This window comes from Ambystoma mexicanum, chromosome 2p (assembly GCF_040938575.1).
Source record: "Ambystoma mexicanum isolate Mex_15411 chromosome 2p, UKY_AmexF1_1, whole genome shotgun sequence".
In the NCBI taxonomy this organism is placed as follows: Eukaryota; Metazoa; Chordata; class Amphibia; order Caudata; family Ambystomatidae; genus Ambystoma; species Ambystoma mexicanum.
Window position 1 is genome coordinate 448,135,403 of NC_090923.1, and position 24,287 is coordinate 448,159,689.

Sequence of the window (24,287 nt, forward strand, 5' to 3'; positions counted from 1 at the left end):
TCAAGTATGTTGTTGGTCCGGCATTGCTGTGAGCATTTCAGGTGTTGCAGGTTTCTAATAGTGCCACTGTACATAGTGAGAGTGATGTCATGTTGTGGGGATTACTTTGTTTACCTGCAATTAGCATGACATGGCACGGTGTGTCGTGTGGCAGTGCTGGGGTTGGGTTGGCTGACATGGCACTGTCCTCTTGTTGCATTTTGCAAGTGGGTATTCATTTTAGCTGCTTCAATGTGTAACTTCACAAAACTGCATTGGTGGTGTCTGTGTGGGTAGGGATGCACACATTGTGACACTTCCAGGTGAACAATCTCAGGCTGACATGGAATTCCCGGTTCATTCTCCACACATTCAGGATCAGTGTCAGGTTGAGTCATCATTGATTGTCAGATGGAATGTGCCAGGGCAGTGTGCACTCCACAGGGGTGTGATTTCTATGTGAAGTAATTAGCCACTAGCTGTGTACGGGCTGCCTCCCCCCGTGCCCTTTCCCCTCCCATGCGCAGCGGCTGTGCATGTGGTTGGGGATGTGGGGCCACCACCATGTCCACGGCCAGGCCCCGGCGTGTTGCAACGTTGTGCAGGACACATGCTGCCACTATGATCCTGCACACTACTGGGGGAGCGTATAACAGCTGCCCGCCAGAACGGTCAAGGGAGCGAAAGCGTGACTTCAGCACTCCGAATGTGCGCTCCACTATGCCCCTGGTTGTAATGTGGGCTGTGTTAAATCTTACCTGGGGTGGCGTGGTGGGGTTCCGAATTGGCGTCATCATGTGGGGGCTGAGAGGGTAGGCACTGTCCCCTGTGGAGGTGGGGATTGGTATCATTGGTGAGGTTGTGACCTTGCTCAGTATCCAACATGCATGCATGTGCAGTGGCATACATACTCACCAAGCAGCCATGTATCGCCATGCCGCCCAGCTTCTAGGTCCCGGCTTAGGGTGGACATTCGGTAAATGAAGCTGTCGTGGGTGGAGCCGGGATAGTTGGCATATACTGAGGTGATGATTCCCTTGGCATTACATGCTACCTGCACGTTGATGGAATGCCAGTGCTTGCGGTTCCTATAGATGTGCTCAGATGCCCTGGGGGGACGTAGAGCCACATGGGTGCAGTCGATGGCACCTAGCACTTTGGGGAATCGTGCCACTGCGTAAAAATCCAGGGCGGCAGCATGCATTTCTGCAGGTGTTCTGGGCAGGTATATGTGCCTGCGGACTGATGGGCGTGCAGTCATGATGTTCAAGACCTGGTGTAGGCAGCGTGACTGGGTGGCCTGTGACACCCCACCCACTATGGCACTTGTCCGCTGAAATGATCCAGTGGCTAAGAAGTGCAGTACATTGAGGACCTTCTCCAGGGGGCTGAGTGCTTGGGAGCACAGGGTGGGTGATGTGAGGTCATCCTCCCACTCACTCACCAGGTCCAGTATGATGTGTGGTGGAAACCTGTACCTCCCATACACCTGGTCATCAGGCATCCCGAAAAGGCTGGTTCTGGGTGTGAATATTCTGGCCCTGACTATCCTCCTCCTCCTCCTTTGGTAGCCCACTGCCACTGCTGCTAGGAACGGTATGTTCATCCTGGCGTCTGAGCTTGTTATTGTTAAAGTCCGCAATTTATGCTTAGCGCGTGTTCTAGGCGAGCGTGTGACCCGCGCACCCCTGGAATCCAGTTCCCAGTCCAATAGCGTGTGGAAATTCACACGCACCACGGGATACAGCGTGTGACCCGCGCACCCCTGGAATCCAGTTCCCAGTCCAATAGCGTGTGGAAATTCACACGCACCACGGGATACAGCGTGTGACCCGCGCACCCCTGGAATCCAGTTCCCAGTCCAATAGCGTGTGGAAATTCACACGCACCACGGGATACAGCGTGTGACCCGCGCACCCCTGGAATCCAGTTCCCAGTCCAATAGCGTGTGGAAATTCACACGCACCACGGGATACAGCGTGTGACCCGCGCACCCCTGGAATCCAGTTCCCAGTCCAATAGCGTGTGGAAATTCACACGCACCACGGGATACAGCGTGTGACCCGCGCACCCCTGGAATCCAGTTCCCAGTCCAATAGCGTGCGGAAATTCACACGCACCACGTGATACAGGTTCGCTGACGTACTTGCGTGTGTAAGTGGCCGCGCACCCATTAAATACACTTTTGTCCAATTACACGCGATGACACTCTGACGTGCAGTATCTCCACGTGTGCCCCGTCATCACGTGCTGAGTGGGGAACACCCGTGCGGGTCACGTCACAGATGCGCTTACGCGCTGAGGGACTCTGGTCCAATAGAATCGCGTATGCGTGCTGACGCGCTTACGCGCTAAGGGCCTTTCCTCGGATTTCACGCTGACGTGCAGGATTTTCACGTGCCAAATCACTCCGTATCAAGCTGGCCACGCGAAAACACACGGAAGCCCACGCTCCTGCCCAGAAGGCTGAGTTACTGCCCCCCAGTGCCCCGAGCAGCCTCCCACGTGCCATCTGCTGCTGCCTGCCTGCCTGCCTGCTGCCACCGTGCCCTGCCATTTGGTGCCTGCACATCAGCCATCTGCAGGGGTCCAGTTGCTGTGTCCACCCCTGCTGGAACTGAAGACTCCCGACTGGTATTACATCGCTCCACAGCCCAGCACCAGGACCCAGTTGCCCACCCACACCTGCCTCTGGGGTTGCCATGTCGGGCACTTCCACATCTGGCACCAGTGGCAACCCCAGGCCAGAGGGGCAGAGGGGCACCAGCTTCACTGTCACCGAAGTTGGTGTCCTGGTGGAGCATGTCCTGGGGCAGTATGATGCCCTCTTTGGATCGTCCTGCGCCAGCAAGGAAGGACGGCAGAGGATCTGGGCCGACTGTGTGGTTGCCATCAACGCGGAGGGGGTGGCAACCCGCGACGTCCTGAAGATCAAGAAGCGCTGGGAGGACTTGAGGTCCAGGACCCTTGTGAAGGCCCGGCGCCTCGTGGAGGGGGGCCGGGGCCGCATGAGTTCCATCCAGATGAGGGTCCTGGAACGCGTACGCCCAGCGCTCCACGCCCAGATCCTTGAGAGGGAGGCCCGTCTGGAGTTGAGCGGTAAGTGTCCATGCATTACTGTGTGAGACAGGGCATGTTGCGGTGTGCTGGTTCTATGATACTTGCCTGTATGTGTGCCATAGGCCATGTATGCATGTATGTGTGCAGGGACATCATGGTAATGCATGTGCGACCAGTGATGTGTGATGCACATGGTTGTTGCATGTGTTGAAATGCCGCATGGGGAGCCCTATTCAGATTTTGAACATGAGAGCATGCTAGTCTCTGTACCTGGACATGGGTGGGGGTGAGGGATGGGTGCTGATGCCAGGTACATATATGGTAGCCATGTCTGTGTGCCTGACCTGCGTGTCTGTGACTTGTGCATGCCATGGATGCATGACACATGTGTGTGACAATGCAGAGATTCAGTAAAGCAGCCAAATTACCCTTGTAACCGCTGTGTTTGGTGTGTTTGGGGCCAGATGGATGTGACTGAGGTGAAGTGTGTGCATGTGATGGGCATGAGGCATGATGCATGTGAGTTACATATCATTGAATGTTTCAAGAGTCCATTGGACATGCATGGAAATGTCCATGGCATGCACCATGCCTGTTACTGTGTGTGTTTTGCCTGGACTGACCCATGTGTTGTGGAGGGACATGATGGAAGTGTACTTTGACAGTGGTGCTCATCTGCTATTGCTTCCTGTCTAGGGGACCATTGTACAGTGCCCTGATGCTTGTGTTCTTTGTCTCCCTCTATGCAGCGGCTAGTGAAGAAGAGGGCGGAGACGGCGCTGTGGAGCAAGGCGGCGGGGATGCCCCCACGGCTGCAGCGGAAGGGGTGGGTGAGCCCCCACAGGGGCCTGCTACGGTGGGAGACGGTGAGGAGCCATCCAGGTTGGTGGTTTGCACAGAGGAGGAGGAGGCCGCCACTGGGGCACACATGGGGCCTGGTGGGGGCATCCCTGCTGGTGCAAGTGGTGCAGTCCAGGGCCAGGGGCAGGAGGCAGCACAGGTCACCGTGGAGGGGCCTGTGCATGTCGCTGTCCCTGACCCTGTGGGTGCACCACCATGCACCAGCAGGGATGCCCCGTCCCAGGCCTGTCCGCAGGTAGAGGGGATGTCCATGTCACCTGACTCCCCTCCACCTGCGGACGTGGGAACCCCTGGCCGTGCGGAGAAGGTCCTGATTGGGGTCGCGATGCGCACGGCTGTGATTCGTGATGCCGTGCGTGCTTCCCGGGAGGAGCACGCACGTCATCACGAAGTGCACCGTGCCGACGTGGCCCAATTGGGATCGGCCATGTTCGGGGGTTTCCTGCATGTGTTGGCCAATGTGGCGGCCCTCTCCTCCTCTGTGCAGGCTATCCACCAGTCGTTCTCCTTGCCGTCTTCCAGCCCAGATGCCACCAGGGCCCCCTGTGGACCTGCCCCGACCAATGCAGCCAGCTCGGTGGGGATCCCATCCCTGCCACAGTCGGGAGTCAGAGATCCAGCAGGGGTGGACACCAGAGCAACTGGACCCCAGCAGATGGAGGATGTGACGGCATCATCGGGCAGGGCACGTGCACGACGGCGTCGGTGGTTTCCATCAGCCTGGATGCCGTCGTGCTGGCACAGGCAGTTGCGTCGGAGGCAGCAGCAGGCTCAACGTGGGAGGCATCATGGCTCGGGGCCATCAACATCAGGGGTGCAGGCATCGGCCGGAGGGCAGGAGAACCCTGGAATGGGAGTGGCTTCCGTGTGGGAGAGGTTGTGCCAGCGGATAGGTGCGGAGCGGCAGCGGGCAGAGGAGGAACGGCTCACGATGGTCAGGGCGGAGGACTCCATGCGGAGGGCGCTGAGGCGGGCTGAGTGCCTCGAGGGTCTTCGCAGGGAGTTTGAGCTGGACACTGCGTTATCCCTGCGGGACCTCGGGGCCAGGGAACATGCCCGCCTCCAAGCCATTGACCAGGAGTTCGATGATGCCCTGGCCCATGACAACAACCAGTGAGCCGTCCGAATAGCCCGCTGCCTTTGTATATAGTTGTATAGTTAGGGTTAGGTTTCCTTTGTTTTTTTGATTTTTTTTTGGTTGCGATTGGACAATGCACCACTTTTTTGTATATAGTTCACTTTTTAGTTAGTAGTCAGTTAGGTTTAATTTGGTAGGGCTCATGGACCCAGGATGATCTTCTTAATTGGCTTATTTTAATTTTTCAGATTTTTTTCTTGGACATTCATCTTGTTTTGTTTGATTTGCTTTGTGTTTTTTCTTATTTGCTGTTCAATACATATTATTTTTTTAATCTTCAATGTGTCGTATCATCTCATTGCTTTCAGGCATGTCATGTTGGGTGTTTTGTCATTCACTTGCAGCCATTGTGTGTGACAGACATGTGTTAAATTGCATTATTTACATTGGGGGTGTAACATGTAATTGCCTTTGATATGTGGGTGGGTGTGATAGTTGGTTGGGCCTTTTGGCAGGGGAGGATGGGCATTACGGACATGATTGGGGAATGTTGGGACCCAGGTGCAGGGGGGCATGGATTGGACATGGGTGGGGGCCTGCTGGCAGGTCCCACACAGTGCTGGGGGGTGGGGGTGGTGGGAGACATGAGTTGGACATGGGTGGGGGCCTGCTGGCAGGTGCCCCACAGTGCTGGGGTGTGGGGGTGGTGGGAGACATGAGTTGGACATGGGTGGGGGCCTGCTGGCAGGTGCCCCACAGTGCTGGGGGGTGGGGGTGGTGGGAGACATGAGTGGGGGCCTGGTGGAGGGTGACCCTGGTGGCTGGGGGGTGGGGGTGGTGGTAGACATGAGTGGGGGCCTGGTGGAGGGTGACCCTGGTGGCTGGGGGGTGGGGGTGGTGGGAGACATGAGTTGGACATGGGTGGGGGCCTGCTGGCAGGTGCCCCACAGTGCTGGGGTGTGGGGGTGGTGGGAGACATGAGTTGGACATGGGTGGGGGCCTGCTGGCAGGTGCCCCACAGTGCTGGGGTGTGGGGGTGGTGGGATACATGAGTTGGACATGGGTGGGGGCCTGCTGGCAGGTGCCCCACAGTGCTGGGGGGTGGGGGTGGTGGGAGACATGAGTTGGACATGGGTGGGGGCCTGCTGGCAGGTGCCCCACAGTGCTGGGGGGTGGGGGTGGTGGGAGACATGAGTGGGGGCCTGGTGGAGGGTGACCCTGGTGGCTGGGGGGTGGGGGTGGTGGTAGACATGAGTGGGGGCCTGGTGGAGGGTGACCCTGGTGGCTGGGGGGTGGGGGTGGTGGGAGACATGAGTTGGACATGGGTGGGGGCCTGCTGGCAGGTGCCCCACAGTGCTGGGGTGTGGGGGTGGTGGGAGACATGAGTTGGACATGGGTGGGGGCCTGCTGGCAGGTGCCCCACAGTGCTGGGGGGTGGGGGTGGTGGGAGACATGAGTGGGGGCCTGGTGGAGGGTGACCCTGGTGGCTGGGGGTGGTGGTAGACATGAGTGGGGGCCTGGTGGAGGGTGACCCTGGTGGCTGGGGGGTGGGGGTGGTGGGAGACATGAGTTGGACATGGGTGGGGGCCTGCTGGCAGGTGCCCCACAGTGCTGGGGTGTGGGGGTGGTGGGAGACATGAGTTGGACATGGGTGGGGGCCTGCTGGCAGGTGCCCCACAGTGCTGGGGGGTGGGGGTGGTGGGAGACATGAGTTGGACATGGGTGGGGGCCTGCTGGCAGGTGCCCCACAGTGCTGGGGTGTGGGGGGGGTGGGAGACATGAGTTGGACATGGGTGGGGGCCTGCTGGCAGGTGCCCCACAGTGCTGGGGGGTGGGGGGGGTGGGGGACATGAGTTGGACATGGGTGGGGGCCTGCTGGCAGGTGCCCCACAGTGCTGGGGGGTGGGGGTGCAAGGGGACAAGAGTTGGTGTTCATTAGTTCAAGGAGACATGTGCCTTTGCTGGGGGGCATGCCCATGGTGGGTGGGCTGCCTGCGGGACATGACCAGGGATGCAGGGTAGTCCCCTGTGGTGTGGGCTGCCTGCAGGGGCCGTGGAGGGTGTACAGGGTACACCTGGGAGGACCCACACTGTCAAATCACATGTGGAACTTCACGCGCACCCCTGAAATACACGCGCCCAGGCTGTTCGCGTGTGGAACTTCCCGCGCACCCCTGAAATACACGCGCCCAGGCTGTTCGCGTGTGGAACTTCCCGCGCACCCCTGAAATACACGCGCCCAGGCTGTTCGCGTGTGGAACTTCCCGCGCACCCCTGGAATACACGCGGCCAGGCTGTTCGCGTGTGGAACTTCCCGCGCACCCCTGAAATACACGCGCCCAGGCTGTTCGCGTGTGGAACTTCCCCCGCACCCCTGAAATACACGCGCCCAGGCTGTTCGCGTGTGGAACTTCCCGCGCACCCCTGAAATACACGCGCCCAGGCTGTTCGCGTGTGGAACTTCCCGCGCACCCCTGAAATACACGCGCCCAGGCTGTTCGCGTGTGGAACTTCCCCCGCACCCCTGAAATACACGCGCCCAGGCTGTTCGCGTGTGGAACTTCCCGCGCACCCCTGAAATACACGCGCCCAGGCTGTTCGCGTGTGGAACTTCCCCCGCACCCCTGAAATACACGCGCCCAGGCTGTTCGCGTGTGGAACTTCCCGCGCACCCCTGAAATACACGCGCCCAGGCTGTTCGCGTGTGGAACTTCCCGCGCACCCCTGAAATACACGCGCCCAGGCTATGCCCAGGCTATTCGCGTGTGGAACTTCCCGCGCACCCCTGGAATACACGCGGCCAGGCTATTCGCGTGTGGAACTTCCCGCGCACCCCTGAAAACTTCCCCCGCACCCCTGAAATACACGCGCCTAGGCTATTCGCGTGTGGAACTTCCCGCGCACCCCTGAAATACACGCGCCCAGGCTGTTCGCGTGTGGAACTTCACGCGAACCCCTGATATACACGTAGCCCGCTCCCCCAGACCCGATCGCGTGTGAAACTTCACGCGAAACCCTGTGATGCACGTACCCTGCTGAAATCGCGTGTTAGACTTCCCGCACCCCGGTATACACGCACACGTATTTTTTGTCAGCGGGTGTCCGTGTTTGTGGGTACCCCTTTGCACGTCTTTTTTCCTGGAGGGCCACAGTATGGGACATTCATCATGGCAGTATATAGGTGCGATTTGTTGGCGCACCTTTTGGCGCACATTTCTTACAGCCGCAGAGACGCTACCGCCTGCTTTCTTGTGGCGGTCGTGTTTGTGCCTGTGCGCTGGTTTGAGCGTGCGCTTTTTTCCCCTATTCTATTCCATGAATACGTGTTGTAGGCGAGCGTGTGGGCGTTCCGCGCACTTGTGCCCTGTACTTCCCCCGTGACGCCCACGTTTTGGCAAGTTGTTCCCCATTCCGAGTGTTACGCCCGTGTTCCGCCTACTTTTGTTGCGTGCGCCGCGCTATGTGCGATTTTCGCTGTGGCCTGTGCGATTTTCGCAGTGACCTGGCGCACGCTGTTAGATGGCCTGTGCGCCAACGTGCGCCGCGCACTTTTTATCGCACATCCGCTGGTTTTCTCGCGCACGGCCTTCCATGAATCGACGTGCGCTGCTTTTCGTGCGATTTTCGCAATTGCACTGCGATTTTCGCTATTCCACTGCGATTCGCACGTTTTTGCCCACTTGCGCCGCGCTAATTATTCCATGAATCAGCCTCTTAGGGTTTTTGCTCACCCAGTTTCAAAGCCATTCTGACAGTTGAAAAGTCAAATCCGTTTTTCTCTTGAGTTTAAGAGGGGAAGGTGTGGGTGATATTCTGTTTGGTCTGTATTATTCCTGAGTACCTGCTCTCTCCTCACATCTATTTAAATTGCCTATTGGTGGGTTGAGGGGTGTTGCAGGGGGAACCTCTAACCATAGTGCTATCTGTTCCAAACCAACCCAAAAGTATTCTTTCCTGTGCTGAATTCTTTTTTTTCATAACCCGATTCCCAGTGCATTAAAGATATTATTCAGGGTTCTGTCACCCCATTGGTGATTGTTGTTACCTATTAAAAATATATAGTGTTTTAAATTCTAAATAAATAAACAAATATTTACCGTTCCAAACTAGCCTGATTACTTGTTCAGTGTCACCGGGGAGGGGGGTGTATTTTGAGAAGTGTGTGATATGAATGGTATATCATTCAGAATATTGAATTTATAGACAAAAATAAATAAGTGTTTCATATGCGCACTACATGCTGGGCGAGACTTGGGTGTGTGCCTGATTGAAATCCCTTTACACTGTCTATCTGACTAAGTCACCATCTCTGGTATAAGTCCTTCATCAGATGTCAGGGCCTGGCCAGACTTGAGTAGCATAAATGCACAATGAAAGAACCATGAAATGTATGTAAAGTAGTCTTTCATAGCACCCTTCAGCCAATAATGTTGGCCTCGCTGTGCATGGCTCTGTAAGAAAGAGTGCAGGGTGTGTTAGTCGGACAGCATGAAGGCAGATGCAGAAACCTTTGGTGTTTATGGATGCAGGTTTAAAGTACCCATTACCTGTGTGCCTATATGAAAATCTCTGTTGCTTGTGATGCGCACTGACCAGGCAAGTTGGCCATCAGCTACAAGAATTGATGGAGCTGATCCAAGTGTATGCGGGCGCTTAGGTTATACAAATAAACAGATCGGATCCTTATTTTTTTATAATAGTATTTTATTGATTTTGTTACCAGCATAGATTCAACAAATAACATGTAAGTACAGCCAGGTAAAGTATCGTATACACTGCATAATTATACAAGGCAAGAAGAATGTCTCTTTAAATGAAGCAGTCCTAAGAGTCAAACATTTGCCGGACAAATCCAGAGTGGCTGTATACCGTTTTGGTAACCAAGAAGAAAAAAGGTTCCCTCTACTCTCCCCTCTTCCCTCCACTCCCCTCCCAACAGCCCTCCCCACACATCACGGTAAAAATGTAACTTTAATTCAAATGTTTCTGGTTTCACAACACCACTGTCCTATCAGAACAGGCTAATAAATCACAGACACTCCTTTCTGCAGGACCAAGGCTATTGTGGCTAAATGAGTAATGCAGTCTTACTAATAATGTTGGCTCACCGTTCCCCTGTCACTACGCTGTCTGCGTATATGCGTCTCTGTACGCAGTGTAATACTCCAGGATGGGGAGCCAAGTCATATCTATATGGGAATGTGTTTCCAACAAGGCAGCCGTGATGCTCTCCATCTGGTATATCTCGTGAGCTTTGTTCAACCATTCCTCTTTTGTGGGTAGAGTGTTACATTCCATCTAATTGTTAGACAGACCCTAGCCGCCAAGAGCAAGTTCCTGGGCACATGTGACAGCACCGTGTTTATTCCCTCAGTGTCTGTTACTACCCCAAACAACATTAATAACGGGGATAGGATTCCATGAATACCGTCAATGGCCTGTATCCAGCCCAGAATTTCCTTCCAGTACATCTGAGCTTTCAGACAGCTCCACCATTGATGCCAGTAATCACCGACTTCGGGGCAACCCCTCGAACAATACGATGTAACCCTCAGGCACATTTTTGCTAATCGTTGCAGGGTTAGGTGCCATTGCATAAGTAACCTCCCATTATGCATTTTGTACTGCATGGATATTGAGGTGGACCAAACCGCTCTAAGTATCACTGCCCAAGTGCCCCGGCAATCTTGCAGACCTAACTATGCCTCCCATTTAGTCTTTGTACTTGCTTGCGGTAGGTGCCTGCTAATGATTAAAGCAGAGTATAATTTTGCAACCAGCCCTCTGGAGCCGAGGCATTTGCTCAAGGTGCGCTCTAATGGACTGAGCGGCCTTCGGAGGGAGTCGCTCCAGCGCGGGTCTAGGAGCACACTCCTTAGCTACAAATAATGCAACAGTGATATAATGATGCACTGCTGAGCTAATTCTAATTCAGGCTTTGTCACAATGGTACCGTTCTTCCACAGCTGCCCCTCCCTAAGCAGGCCACCCTCGTATTGGGGCTAAAAGCAGTTTGGGTTAACCAACTGGTGTCTTATCGGGGGGGGGGGGCATATGCATCTGAGCAGGGATGGCCAAGTTGTCACTCCTTGCATTTCCTGTGAGGGATGCCAAGGGGACCACAATACTGCGAGCACTGGGTGCTCTCGGATTCTACGAGACATGGAACCATAAGGGACCCATAGCCACTCGTCCAGGGTTACTGGGGTTAATAGTCCATTTTCGAGACCTACCGTCGGCTTATCAGAATTTTCCCCCAAGTGATCTAAAAACACGTGAAATTGAGATGCCCTACAATATTCAAAGAAATCTGGGTAGCCCATACCTCCCTTATCCTTGGGTGTAATCAAAGTTTTATATGATACCCAAGGTTTCTGGCCAGCCCACAGAAATGTAAGCAGGGAACGCTTTACTTATATGTGAAATGATTCTGTGATAACCACTGGAAGCGATTGAAAAAGACATAACCTTGGAAGAATGTACATCTTAATAGATGTGAATCTGGTCATCCAGGAAAGCGCTATTTTGGACCACCTCTGCAAATCCCATGTAATAGTGTCACACAAAGGCATGAAGTTTGTACGAAACAGGCTTGTTAGCTTATTTGTGATCACTACACCCAAGTACTTGATCCCCTCTGCTTGTAGTTGAAATCCCCAAATCGCCACCAAGTGGCTCGGGAGAGCGGAGGTTTGCTTCAAGGCGAGTGTGACTGTTTAGTTTAGTTTGGCGTGAACCCCTGATAAATCACCATATTCTGCCAAAGTTGTGAAGAGGGCTGGGGTCGACTCTGTTGGTTGAGTTATGTATGCTAAGATTTCTTCGTCAAATAATGCGAGTTTGTATTCATGCCACGACTTGACTAACCCTCGTATTAGGACATTTGCCCGGATCGCTTGTGCAAGTGGTTTTAAGACCACGGTGAACAAAAGGTGTGATAGAGTGCAGCTTTGACGCATGCCCCGCGACAAGAAAAAAGACTCTGATGAGATACCATTAACCACCACTTAAGCTGTTGCATCTCGATATATAGCACCCGGCTGCCGGTCAGCCACTGTTGGCTCAACCCTGCCCACAGCATTACTGTGCAAAGAAAAGGCAATCCCACCCTGTCGAACAACTTCTCTGTGTCGACTGACATCAGGGTGGGACAATCGTCATAATCAACAATGGAGGCAATCAGATCTAGAGTTAAACAGACGTTGCCACGCCCTGCCTGCCCCTTACATATCCAACCTGGATATGTGCTGACTAAGGTAACACTTGGGAGAGTCGGCAAGCCAGGACACTTGCCTAGGTCTTGGTGTCTACATTTATTAGTGATATTGGACGGTATGAGGAGCATTCCTTGACATCCTTGCCCTCCTTCAGGATAACTAAGATTCTATTCTAGATTGTGAATGAAGCTGGGGCTTGGCTGATTTTTAGAATTTCGTTGAACAGCTTTGTCAGAAAAAAGAGCTAAGGGGTTGCTATTAGCTTTATTAAAGGCTGGCGTGAACTCGCCCTGCCCCGGTGACGAGCCTACTTTTAGTTTGGATATGGCATTCTGAACTTCCTCAGTCGTTATTGGGGCATTTAGCATCACTTGGCTATCGTTGGGCATCGAGGTGCGAGGAAATCTTGATAAATATTGCGCCATCTACTCCTCTGTGCCTCCCCGCTCTGCGGTGTATAGAGTAGCATAGAATCGAGCGAAACGCTTAGTGATCTCACCTGGATTAAGCATGTTTTTCCCCTTTTCATCTTTCATCTTGTGAATAGCCCTGTCTGCCCTCTGTTTTTGCAAGCGTGTTGCAAACATAGTGTGAGCTTTGTCGCCCTTCTCATAAAATTTGTGTTTCAAATACCAGAGCTGAATCAACGCCTTATTCTGCCATATGCCACTCAGTTCTTTCCGGAGTGTTCTGGTGTTCGCCAAGGTTTCCTCTCTACAGGTTGTTTGAGTTTGAAGGCACCATTCCTTCAGTTAATCTCTTTTTTCAATGCAGATTCCCTTACCAATCTGGTTCTAGTCCTGAAGCCCCCTCTGCTATCAGGACGCCCCGGAAGGTAGCTTTGGCCGCTTCCCATTCTGTCTTTAGTGTACGTTCCCCTGTATCATTAATAATAAAATAACTTGTGATCTCCTCAACGAGGGTATATCTAAACAACGGGTCTTTATAAAGAGTGTTGTTACAGATCCATTTGTGATCCATCTGTGGAGGCGGGCCAAATCTAGTTCTAGCAGTTCATATTGTATATTTATATGTGGCTTCTATGAGAATGTAGTCTATTCGTGAATATGTCAAATGTTGCGGAGAGTAAAAAGTAAACGCTTTCTTCCGAGGCTACACCTTTCGCCATGTGTCAATTAGGTAGTTAGCCTTCAGAAGGTTGGGGAATCCATAGCTGACCTGGCCGGATTGGGGGGCGTGCCCCCTGCCTCATGGAATCCCAGTCCATAATGGAATCTGATATGACACTAAAATCTCCTGCACATATTAACAGACCCGGTTTCCAGTCTTCAAGGAAGGCAAAAAGATTGCTGCTGAAGGCCAACTAATTTTGATTGGGCGCATGGGTCGAACAGAGAGTCACAAAGCGTGACCTCACCTTCCCCTTCACTGCAATATACCTCACCTCCACATTCCTATGAATCTGCAATATTGGAGATCTAAGAATTTCCTGTATATAATGCCCTCTCCTCCCTTCTTGTGCTGGCCTGGCGACCCTAGGGCCCCTCCTAGCTCCTTCCCTGCGACTTTGAATTCCTTTCCATTTATGAATTTTGTTTTGTGAACAAACAACACGTCTAATTTGGAGAGTATGAATTCTCTATTTAACATGGAATGCTTTTGCAGTGTCATCAAATCTTTAATGGTAAGGGACCCAAACCTTATCCCATCAACTAATACCATTATGGCATGTCCACTGTGTCATTTTAGCCCTGGTCGGTCAATCTGTTTGCCCAATAAACTTACAAGGAGATGAACCAAGGATCCCTCTTTTTGACAGGAGGGTAGTGTGGTGTTAGATAGCTACAGATTCTTGCATCTCTAGGCTAAGCCCCCGCCTAATGTACTAAAAGTGACAAAACAAAAAGGGGGTGCCTTCATCTAATGCGCTCCTCTAAACATGTTACCTCACTGCTTGCTAAACATTATCTTAACAAAGCCTCAATCAATCAATATCAAGATTCTTGGTTTTTAATTGTCAAAGAAATGTCTCTAAATACATGAGTTGCCATAAATTGCTGGCATGTGTTTCGACCAACATGGTCCTTTTCAAGGCAAATCTCAGTTTAACAACTCCTTTAAACAAATGCATTAATATTGAATTCACATTAGAAATGAACATTAAATCATAAAACAGAAAATCAGGCATAACCATCAAAAGAATATACCAAACGAAAAGAGGAGACAGAAAATAGGGAAAACAAAAGATACACATTAGATATACACTTTTAATTAATAAGTACATCCCAATTTCAATAATGTTCTTGAGAACTCCTTAAATATATATTCTAACATATAACATAGCATTATGCAATACCATTAGACTTGCAGTTACTGATTATCATCTCAAATTAGCACACATGGGGCCTCATTACGAGTTTGGAGGCAGCCATGGTGCTATTAGCTGCCTCCAAACCGGGCTCCATTACCGGGTTCCTGCAATGTGGAGTTACTGGGTCATTCCGACATAGTAGGACCCGGTAATTCCTCCTTGCAGGAACCATTCCCAATTCCCATTTGAGCCCCCATAGGGCTCAATGGGAATGGGGGGGAGGTACAACTGGCCTGTTATTACCTCCCACTTCCCCACACGGGATCCGGAAAGGACGCCTGGTTTTACAAAGAGTCCTTACAGGGTCCCGCAAAGGGAACCTCGTAATCGGCGCTCCCGTAATGAAGGGTGCCGTCCCGTACCGGAACCCTTCATTACGGGAGCGCCACACTTGTAATGAGGCCCATGATCTTCAGCACATAATCACCATTCCATCAGGTCTTATCTTTCAAGAGAACAGTCATATTCTCAGGACCACTAGATTAATCCCGCCTCCATCTGGCTCCTATTTCTTTAAGTGTGGAATAGGTTTCCAGTCTTATGGATCGTCACTATTTTAGTCAATAACGACATGCATCAAATAATTTTCTCTAGATCATCCTGACATTCCAAGCATCTCCAATGTACCCATTCCTACAAGGATTGACTCACCCTCGAGTTCCTTATCAGAACCACTTAAAAGTGAATAACGTTTCCCTTTAGATACAAATAACTTACTTTACTGGCCTGTCCTTAATGTTGAACTACGATAAAATAAATAAATATATATATAATATTAAGACGATAGTAAGTGTCTCTTCAATTCTGTTATGGGTTGATCGTAGAAACAATGACTAACGTAACTTACCACTGTCACAGACTTCAATAATTAACTGTCCTTGACCCCTCTATAAAGTATCTGTCCTCTTTCCTATGAATCTATGAAGCAGTCCATCCATTATCAAACTTGTCGCAGTATCTTAGTGTGTAATAATACAGACTAAACCTATTACTCCATCTGCAAGCTATTATTTGGCTTACATAATATTCAAGTCTCCTTGAGCACTTTCGAGTTCCCTCTATCTGGGAACCCTGCCTTCGTTCGGCATCAGCATGCTTTTCACTCGTGGTCGCCTATTGGTTAATATAGAGCGGCTGAAGTGATGCGCAACGTCAGCCGCAGAGTCAGGTCATAATTGTAAACAATGATCGAGCATCTGCCGGTTGTCAATCCCGCTTTCCCTTATATGAAAATGTACATAGTGTCCACATCTATGTTACTAAACAGTTATACTGATTTTAGCTATTGGCTCTATACTGGTATAGAACAATGTAATACAACTCTGAAATTATTATTTGAGTGTTTTATTGATTTTCACTATTGGCTCTATACTATTATACAACAGTGTGATAAACCTATGAAATTATTGTCATTTGAATATTTCTATACTAATAGAAAACCACCGCAGGCACTTGTCAAATGCTGTGCTACCTGATCAAAAGAACCCCTAATTTAGTAGCAAAGTTCATAGATAGGTTGAGCAGCCATAGTGATTGGTTACATGCAATTTTATCACCCCCTTCCCAGGCACTTAAAGTCTATTAAATAATTATATCTAATGTTCCGAGTGTATGGCCGTTCCCTTACAGTTACTTATATTTGCATGTTTGCCAACATAATTTGTTGTGCTATAAATAATAATTAAGGCGTGCCATCCCTGTTCAATGTCAAATATATAGTGTGTTACACAATATCACAATATCTCATTTTATCTAGTACTAGAGTAGATTCTTTGCACCTTACTAACCCAGTGGGGATCATATCATGCTTTGGTAATTAACCTACAGTATGGCATATCCCCTGGTTGCAACATGATTTAGTTACATTGTGGATAAATGATTTGATCCAGATGACCATACAAACCAATACTCCCAACCACTCTTCTAGCCTTTTTAGCAGGATTTTATGTGATGTGGTTTGCTCGGTTGTTCTCCTTCCTCTGACCAGCTTCGGATCTTTGTGCTCCACTCTTGGCGTCTTGGACTGCCTCAGTGCTTCCTTCGCGGCTCCTCCAGAAAGGATTGGACAAGCTGTGAAGTCCTTCTTCCATTTTTATCATCCGGTTGGACTTGCCTGTTCCCAGATGTCTGGGCTGCTCATGTTGGTTCCGTGGGACACTCTGCATTGCTCCACGCCTCTTCCTCGTCTCAGTATTTAGATTATTATCTTCAACTGGTTCACTTGTGCTCCTTTTCGTCCCAGTTTCCACCCATGGCTCAAATAGGTGGTCCCTACTCTTCTACATCCCAGAACCTTTGAGGAGGTCAGATTATCTATTCTACACATGTTCATTGAAGTGTGTGGGATTAATGCAACTCTGTATTGGGTAGAAGGGTGATGGAAGGGGTAACATGTTTGGGGCATATCGCATTCTTCCCAGACAGTCGTTTCTGGTCCCATAGGGCATCCACCCACTGAGTACCAACGCCAGGGGCCTTTTGCGGTAGCATCCTCACCTCCTTGGCCTCATGGCAAGGGGCTACCCATAGAGGATAAGGGACGACATCCAAGGATTTGTCAAATGATAAACACCATTGCTGTTTAATTTCCTATAGTGAATTAGAGGTGGAATTTTTGGTCATGTATCAGGTTTTTGTGCTGCACAAATCCTTTCATTGTCTTGTTACTTCTTTTGGAAGGACATTTGCTGAGGAAATGAGGGTTGAAGATGGGTCAGTAGTTGGACAATACCTGGGTGTTAGTTGTAGTTTTCTTCAGGGTGGGTTGACTCTTGTATGCATCAAGGGCTCTGGCACTGACTGAATAATGAAGGATGCGTCCACCATTTTTGATAAGTGGCAAGTGTTGGGAAGAATTACCTGATGCAGAGAGCTGGCCAAGGTTTCACTTACAATGGGCCTCATGACACGCCCGGCAGTAACCCGCCGATAGCACCGGCGGGTTGCCGCCGGTCTCTATCACTGTTTCGGCCACCTGAGATCCCGGTGCCACCGGGGCATTACAAGTCCTGGCGGTCTGGGATATCAGGCGGCGGAAAATGCTAGTTCCCATTCCCATGGAGGCCCATAGGACTCCATGGGAATGGGGACTCGGCAGCACCAGGCATGTCAGACCGGCTGCATGCAACTGTGCCGACAGGCACAGTTGCAGTCTGCCGGTCCGGAAAGTGTGCCGATACATTGCTACTGGCACCCTTATTTCCGGACCGGGAGGCTTGTAATGAGGCCCAATGTGAACGCTTGAAGTTGACTGTTGACCGGGATACTTCCTCTTCCTTCTTGGACTTAAATGTTGGAAGGCATGACTGTTCAGAGCAAGCAGGTTTGATAGCGGATATGGATAAAGATTGAGGCTATTTTCTATGGGTTCTTTGACTTAACTTACTTTAGAATTCAACAAGATTAGCAGATCCTCGCAATGTTTCTGAGATGCTAATGGGGAGTTTTTTTTAATGGATTCTGGATCTGCTCGGTTACTGATTTCACTGGTGTACTTAGATACATTTTCTTAATAGCTATGTGAAACTGTATTCTGAGTCCCTTGCATTACATCTTATCTGTTTTGGAGAGAGACCTGCCCCATTCCCGTTTCAGATTACAGCAGTCATTTCAACTGGACACGGTCTGAGTTGTACTATTTATCGGTCACTTTGCTTTATAACTTTTTTTTTTAATTCTGAGAGATATGTTGTGATAAGCTGAAGCACTCTGTAGGAATAACTGGGTTTAAGGTGATGGGTGGATCAATGCGAGCAGCTTTCTTGCACAAATCAAAATGTGTCTTCCTTAATACAATGTGTTGGCTGACTAAGATCGGAGGAGGATGTAAGGAAGAGGGTAGTACTTGAACTTTAATAGGCATTAGGGTGATCAGAGAATGGTCAGACTACAGTCTTAGTCTAAGGCCAGAGGCTTTCATGTTATTTGTGAATTATGAGGTGCAATATATGTTCACTAATGTGAGTGAAATCTGCAGCATTCATTTTGTTAATCAGATCTGTTGCAGGCTTGATTTCTGGACAAGACACCCATATGATGACATTTCACATAATTAAGACTTCCTGTCACAGGATTTGTATGTAAAGTGACATTTAGAGGATTTCATCCAAAAATGCAAATAGGCAGGCAGTTGACTAATGCGACTAATGAGAGAGCTCTTTGAGTTGATGACATACTGTATGATGGTACGCTCAAATGATGAGCAAGTACCATCTATGAAATCAGATCTATGGTGTGTGCGAGCAATACTCCCACTGTAGTTTCTCTATATTTATTGACAGAACAATACCTTGCTTTTCAAAAGTCATAGGGAGTTTTGTTTGAGCTGCCAATGAACATGTTCTCTGTAATATTGAGTATTTTGCATTCACTATCGTTAAACAGTGGTGGTTATTAAGGAACTGTTTATGTTCCCGAGTGGGTCTGCAGACAGCTATTAAGAATGGAAAGACCATGAGATGGAGGCTATTTACTTTGAGGGGTGTTGCCGGGGTAGTGATTTGGCTTAGTATGACTACAGGATCATCTTGATTATGTATCTGGGGTTGTGTTCCTTGTGGAACTCTGATTTGGAGAGTTGTTTTGTTCAGAAGCAGGGAGTCTCCAAATGAGTGCCACATGAGTTGGTGTGGTTTTCATTAAGGACGAGGTCTGAACAGGTATTTAGAATATCTTTTTTTGTCAGTCCTTAACTTGGCTAGGCTTTCTGCATAGAACGCAGAAACTGTTGTGGGTTCTATAATACTGATGGTTTTTTGAAGAGTTGCTGCTGTTGGGCTATCAGTTAGCGACAGTGCTTCCTTTGTTTTTTTTTATCATTGTAAAGATCTCTTTAAATCGCATAGGTTTCTGTCATTAACTATGATCAATATTATGCAATTACTGTAAATGTCTAGTGTCAAGCATTGTTAAGTGTGAAAAACAGGAGGCCAGTTGTACAGCTATTGCAGATATCTACAGTCAGTGTCTTTCATGGATCGAGTCATACTGATTTTATTTTATTTCTACTTATATGGTGCATTTTCCAAAGGAATCAAGCAGCAAGCTGTATCCAGGTGCAGATTTTATCTATAGAGATAGAAAAGAACACAGTGCACCAGCTTTTCATTTTACACAAACAAGTATGTTTTCTGAAGACCGTCAGAGATTCAATTTCTCGCCGGTGTGATGGAAGTGAGTTCCAGTCCCGAGTGTTGACGTGGTTGAGTTGGATTGGAATTTGATTAGGAATCCTGTTCATTATTTCCTGGATGGTCTCCTGTCTATTGATAGGACACTGGAGAGTGTCTGCAGTGGTGTCCTCTTTACTCTGAATCTTGGTATTGCTTTGCACCTCTAAACCATATGATACGTGACTCACTTCCCCCTGGCTCTATTTCAAATATTGGGAAACCTAATATACTTGACGTAATTAAAAACAACAGAGAACGCAAATTATGCTGCATATCACTCTACTTCAAATATTGGAAAACTTGACAAGTCGGAAATATTAGAAAATACAGAGAATGTTACATCGGACTCCATGGCATTTACTGGGAAGAAGAAGATGACCAGGAGTCCAAGCATCACTATAGCGAAACAGAATGAGCATTCCAGCTTCTAAACAAATGTGATTGGGCCAAAGTACTGTCATTTCCAAACGCTCCCCAGCTGAGGGGCACGGAGAGAATTATTCTCCAAGGAGGAATCCAGCAAGGTGTGTAGCAGTAAAAGGGACGAGAGCGAGCTGGAGGGAAGCCGAGAGTGGAGGAGAATGCGAGCAAGGTCCACAAAGCAAGGACCGCTCGGGTTGCTGCCGTGTGGAACCTCTGGGCATCCAGAGCACTGGCGAAGCATCCAGGAGAGAGGACACCATGCCAGGGAAAAGGCATATGTTAGGAGAGCCACTGCCGACCATGACAAAGTCCTGAACATGACCAGAGCCTCCAAGGACGCAGCAGCTGCTCAGGAAACGCTGGTACCTACCAAAAGGAAGGAAACTGGTATGCAGGTTATCCGAGTTGTGCAGGAGGTCCGTGGGAGCAAGGGGGCAAAGGTAGAAGCTGGAGCAAGAGGGTCTGGGACCCTGGAAATTAACTGAAAGTCTGGGAGCTGCATCCATATGAGGAACTGAAACAATGCCAATATGAATCTTGTGAGTCTGGGACCCAAAGAGAGATACTCCACGCTGGGACTATTGCTTGGCAGGAGAGTGAACCAAGCAACTTTGAATATTACGAGTCTGGGACTCACATCCAAAAAGGGACAGTCCATGAGAGGGCGAGGGTTTGGCAGGAGAGTATACCAAGCCGATTTGAATATTGAGAGTCTGGGACCTGCACCCAAATGAGAATTTCATGAAAAGATAACTACTTGGCAGGAGAGTGAAGCAAGCAGTTATATTGCTAATCTGGGACCCGCACCCAAAAGAGGGATAGTCCATGGGAGGACATTTGCTTGGCAGAAAAGCAAACCAAGCCATTCTGAATACTGCAAGTCTGGGACCTGCACCCAAAATGAGTGATGAATACATGAATAATTTCCTACTCTTGGCAAAAGGAGAGTGCCAAGTTGGTGGGATAAATAGGAAACACATAAAGAGTATGTTCTTGTGAACAGCCTATTGACATTTGTATAAAGACCGCGAGGACCCAAAAGCAGAAGAACATTATAAAAAGGAATCTAGTGGAGAGGATTGCGAGCCTAACCTTGGAGTCCTACATTTATGAATATTTCTTTATTGTCACCAGTTTTGATTACCCAAGAGACTGGGAACTTTTTGTTGGTTGGATCTACAAAGAACACTTTACTTTAGGAAGAGATCATCTCTGCACAGTTGGTTTAAGTTGTTTGTTTTAGGGACAGAAGTAGGCTTTTTGACATATGACAGTGACAGACTTTATAATTTGGACATTCTGGCCATTTCTTTAGTTTTCTTAGAGGCAGGGAATCCCTCTTAGGTTTAGGGGCGGAGAAGTATTTTTCCAACCCCTTTTCAAATTTAAGAAAGGTCTTTGCCCAAAAACATACCACTATTGTGTCGTAACCTTGCTTCTGCACCCACTACCTTTGTCGGACCTGCAGGGTGTGAGATCACTTATATCTTTTAAATCACCCCTATCATCATTGCGTTTGGATTGGGTGCAATGTTCTGCTTACTGTGCTATTCAGGGCTGACCCAGGACCGTTGTGGCCAGGCCAGTACTTCAAGGCTATGTCCGCTAGGACCATAAGTGTGGCAGCTGCTTCCTGCAACACCTACCTTTTGACATCAGCCACTTTAGCACTTTCTGAACATTACTTTTTTTGTAAACTTGATGCTTGCTTTGTCCTGAACTCTGTAACAATGTCGTATTGTCATCAACACACCTGAGCCAGCAGGTAAGTTATTATGGGTTTATTAGTTAAGTACACAGCAGGAAACACCGGCACATCCTTGCCAGCCAGCTCACTATCTCCAACTGCCCCCCATGGAACACATATTCAGACGACAACACTCTAAGCAAAGTGACATCACCTCATTCCACTGACATCACTACTCCAGGGAAGGAAATGGAATAGAGGGAAGACACAGGAGGAAAGACACTCATTGTAACAAACTCCCTAATTGGGTGGGCTGCTTCTAGTGCTACTGGCCTGTGACTCTAAAGAACATTTTGGGTCACCTCAAGACTCTGTGAGACTTTTATTAGATAGAGATTGTGCTTATTAAACTAGCTACACTGCGTTTTGAGCTGCCTTATAAATGTAAGTCTATGTATTTGATGTGCTAACAGCTTTCCCTTGCTTTAACAAGTACAGTATATTGTGTGATATCTGTGTTCAATGCTAAAGTAGTGAACAACCGATAATGGGTTGCCACGCTATGTGCTATATATATATATATATATGTGCATAGAGTTTTTTTTTAAATTACCTTTAATTGTGTAAAATGTAGATTGGAGATGAGTATGTCATTCTGGGAAAAATGCTGGTAAAACAGCCGTTAATACCAGATCCAGCATTTTTCCTGGACCAGCACACTCAGAGTCTGCCAGTAGGGGCAGTGAACTACCAGCAGGCCTGACCTACCGGGAGTACAGGCCCATACCAGCAGAGAAATCACTGAATCACCAGCATCGTTCACAGCGGTGCCAGTGATTCAGTAGTTCTCATTGCACAGAGTCCTATGGGATTCGATGGAATGTGAACTTACCGCCATTGTCGGCAGCCGTAATATCCCGGTAACAGTGGGATATCGGGCACCGGTAACGGTAAGGTGAGTCTGCTGGTAGTACCGGCGGGTTACCGGCAGACTCGTAAAGAGGGCCATAGTGTAATACATTTGAGTATTTTTGTACTTGTGTACACCTGTCTGCTGCCTTTTTAGGTATCATATTTGTGTTAACTGTTCTACCCAACAGTACCCCTTCCTTAGTTCGTCATGACTGCTCGACCTTGCTGCCTTGCTGCCTAGCATCCATTGAGAGTGGCTACGTTTAATCCTGTTGTCCCAGGTTTGATTCACTAATGCTTAGACTTTGAAAACCCCTCCTAATAAAAGCTTTACCAGACAAGTGCTCTGACGTTTTGTTCCCAGACGCCACGGTTTATGTATGACACGTGTCAGAGTGCCTATGCACTTGAAAAAGGTGCATCCGTGTGTGTTGTGGCCAGGGCACGGCAATGCAGGTGATTCAACCCACGTTGAATGACAAGGAGACACCTGGCGTCGAAATGACAGACAGCGTCTTGCATGGCTGTGCCAACTGTATATTGGAGATACATTGAGACCAAAATAGTGGCGAGATGTGTGGGTGAGATGATAGTTTTTGATAAACAACAACGACCCTCTTAAGTATACCAAAATGGGAAGTATGTAGTCTAAGATTAATATATGCATTATGTAAATAAGGGCATCTGCCATAGCACATCCCCCAGTTTTAGCATTCTTAACATCATGCCTTCTGGTTTTTCATGCCAATCGATTTTTGTAACGCGTATTTTATTTCTTGCCTTTCAAACAACACTATACTCATAATAATCACAATAACCAAAATGATACCATACTACGCTAGTGCTCTTTCTGTATATGCTTACATTTCAAGTGAGTGTGTACGAGGAAAATGTACAATTGCACAGTCTTCCGAATAGAATAGGCCGTAGGAAAGTGAGCACTATGGGGTATGGTATGGTTGGAAAATGTAGGTCATTGTGTGGAAATGGCGCCTGAGATGGAAAGTAGCCCAGCTGACATGGCGACTCGTAGAGCCGGCTGCATGACCTAGAGGCAGACTAGAGTTAGTATTTCACAAAAAGGAGGAGGAGTGGGGGCTACAAAGGTGACACATTTACCAACAACACTTTAAGGACCGGATTCAAAAAAGCCTATTACAATGGCGCAATCCATTGAACAACACTTGTAAATCAGGCCCCGTGACATGGCAGCAGTTTCTCTATTAATAAACAAACAGGGTGTCGCTATAAATACAGTGTGACATCAAGAAAGACTGTGACTGAATGTTAGTGGCCTACTGACATGGAACAACACATGGAAATACTTTCCACGTGTGTTTTGCAAGCAGTGATTTGGGTAGAGTCAGCCAGGATGTTGAAATGCTACTTCAAAGAACTCCCTGTGCTGGCAAAGATATCTTAAGATTTTGTTTTATAAACTTTTATTTGCATTGTATACATCAAAACTGTGCTTCTGGTGCAAAATAAAAAGACAATAACAAAAAGAAGTGGGGTTAAGTCAAGTGATGTGTAGCATAATCATTTAATGTACATGAACCTGTTTGTA

At 48.8% G+C, this 24,287-nt stretch overlaps 1 protein-coding gene across 2 annotated transcripts in view; it reads right to left on the reverse strand.

Moving 5' to 3' along the window:
• Positions 1-24,287, reverse strand: part of LMOD3 (leiomodin 3) — a 62,604-nt gene that overhangs the window by 16,564 nt on the left and 21,753 nt on the right. Inside the window, exon 3 of one of the 2 annotated variants that reach the window (XM_069643811.1) lies at positions 14,151-14,271. The exons of the other annotated variant lie outside the window; for it this stretch is intronic. Within the exon in view, the coding sequence (XP_069499912.1) occupies positions 14,257-14,271 (15 nt within the window). The 3' untranslated portion in view covers positions 14,151-14,256. Of the gene's footprint in view, positions 1-14,150; positions 14,272-24,287 lie in introns of those variants that run through there. 2 annotated transcript variants of the gene reach the window in all.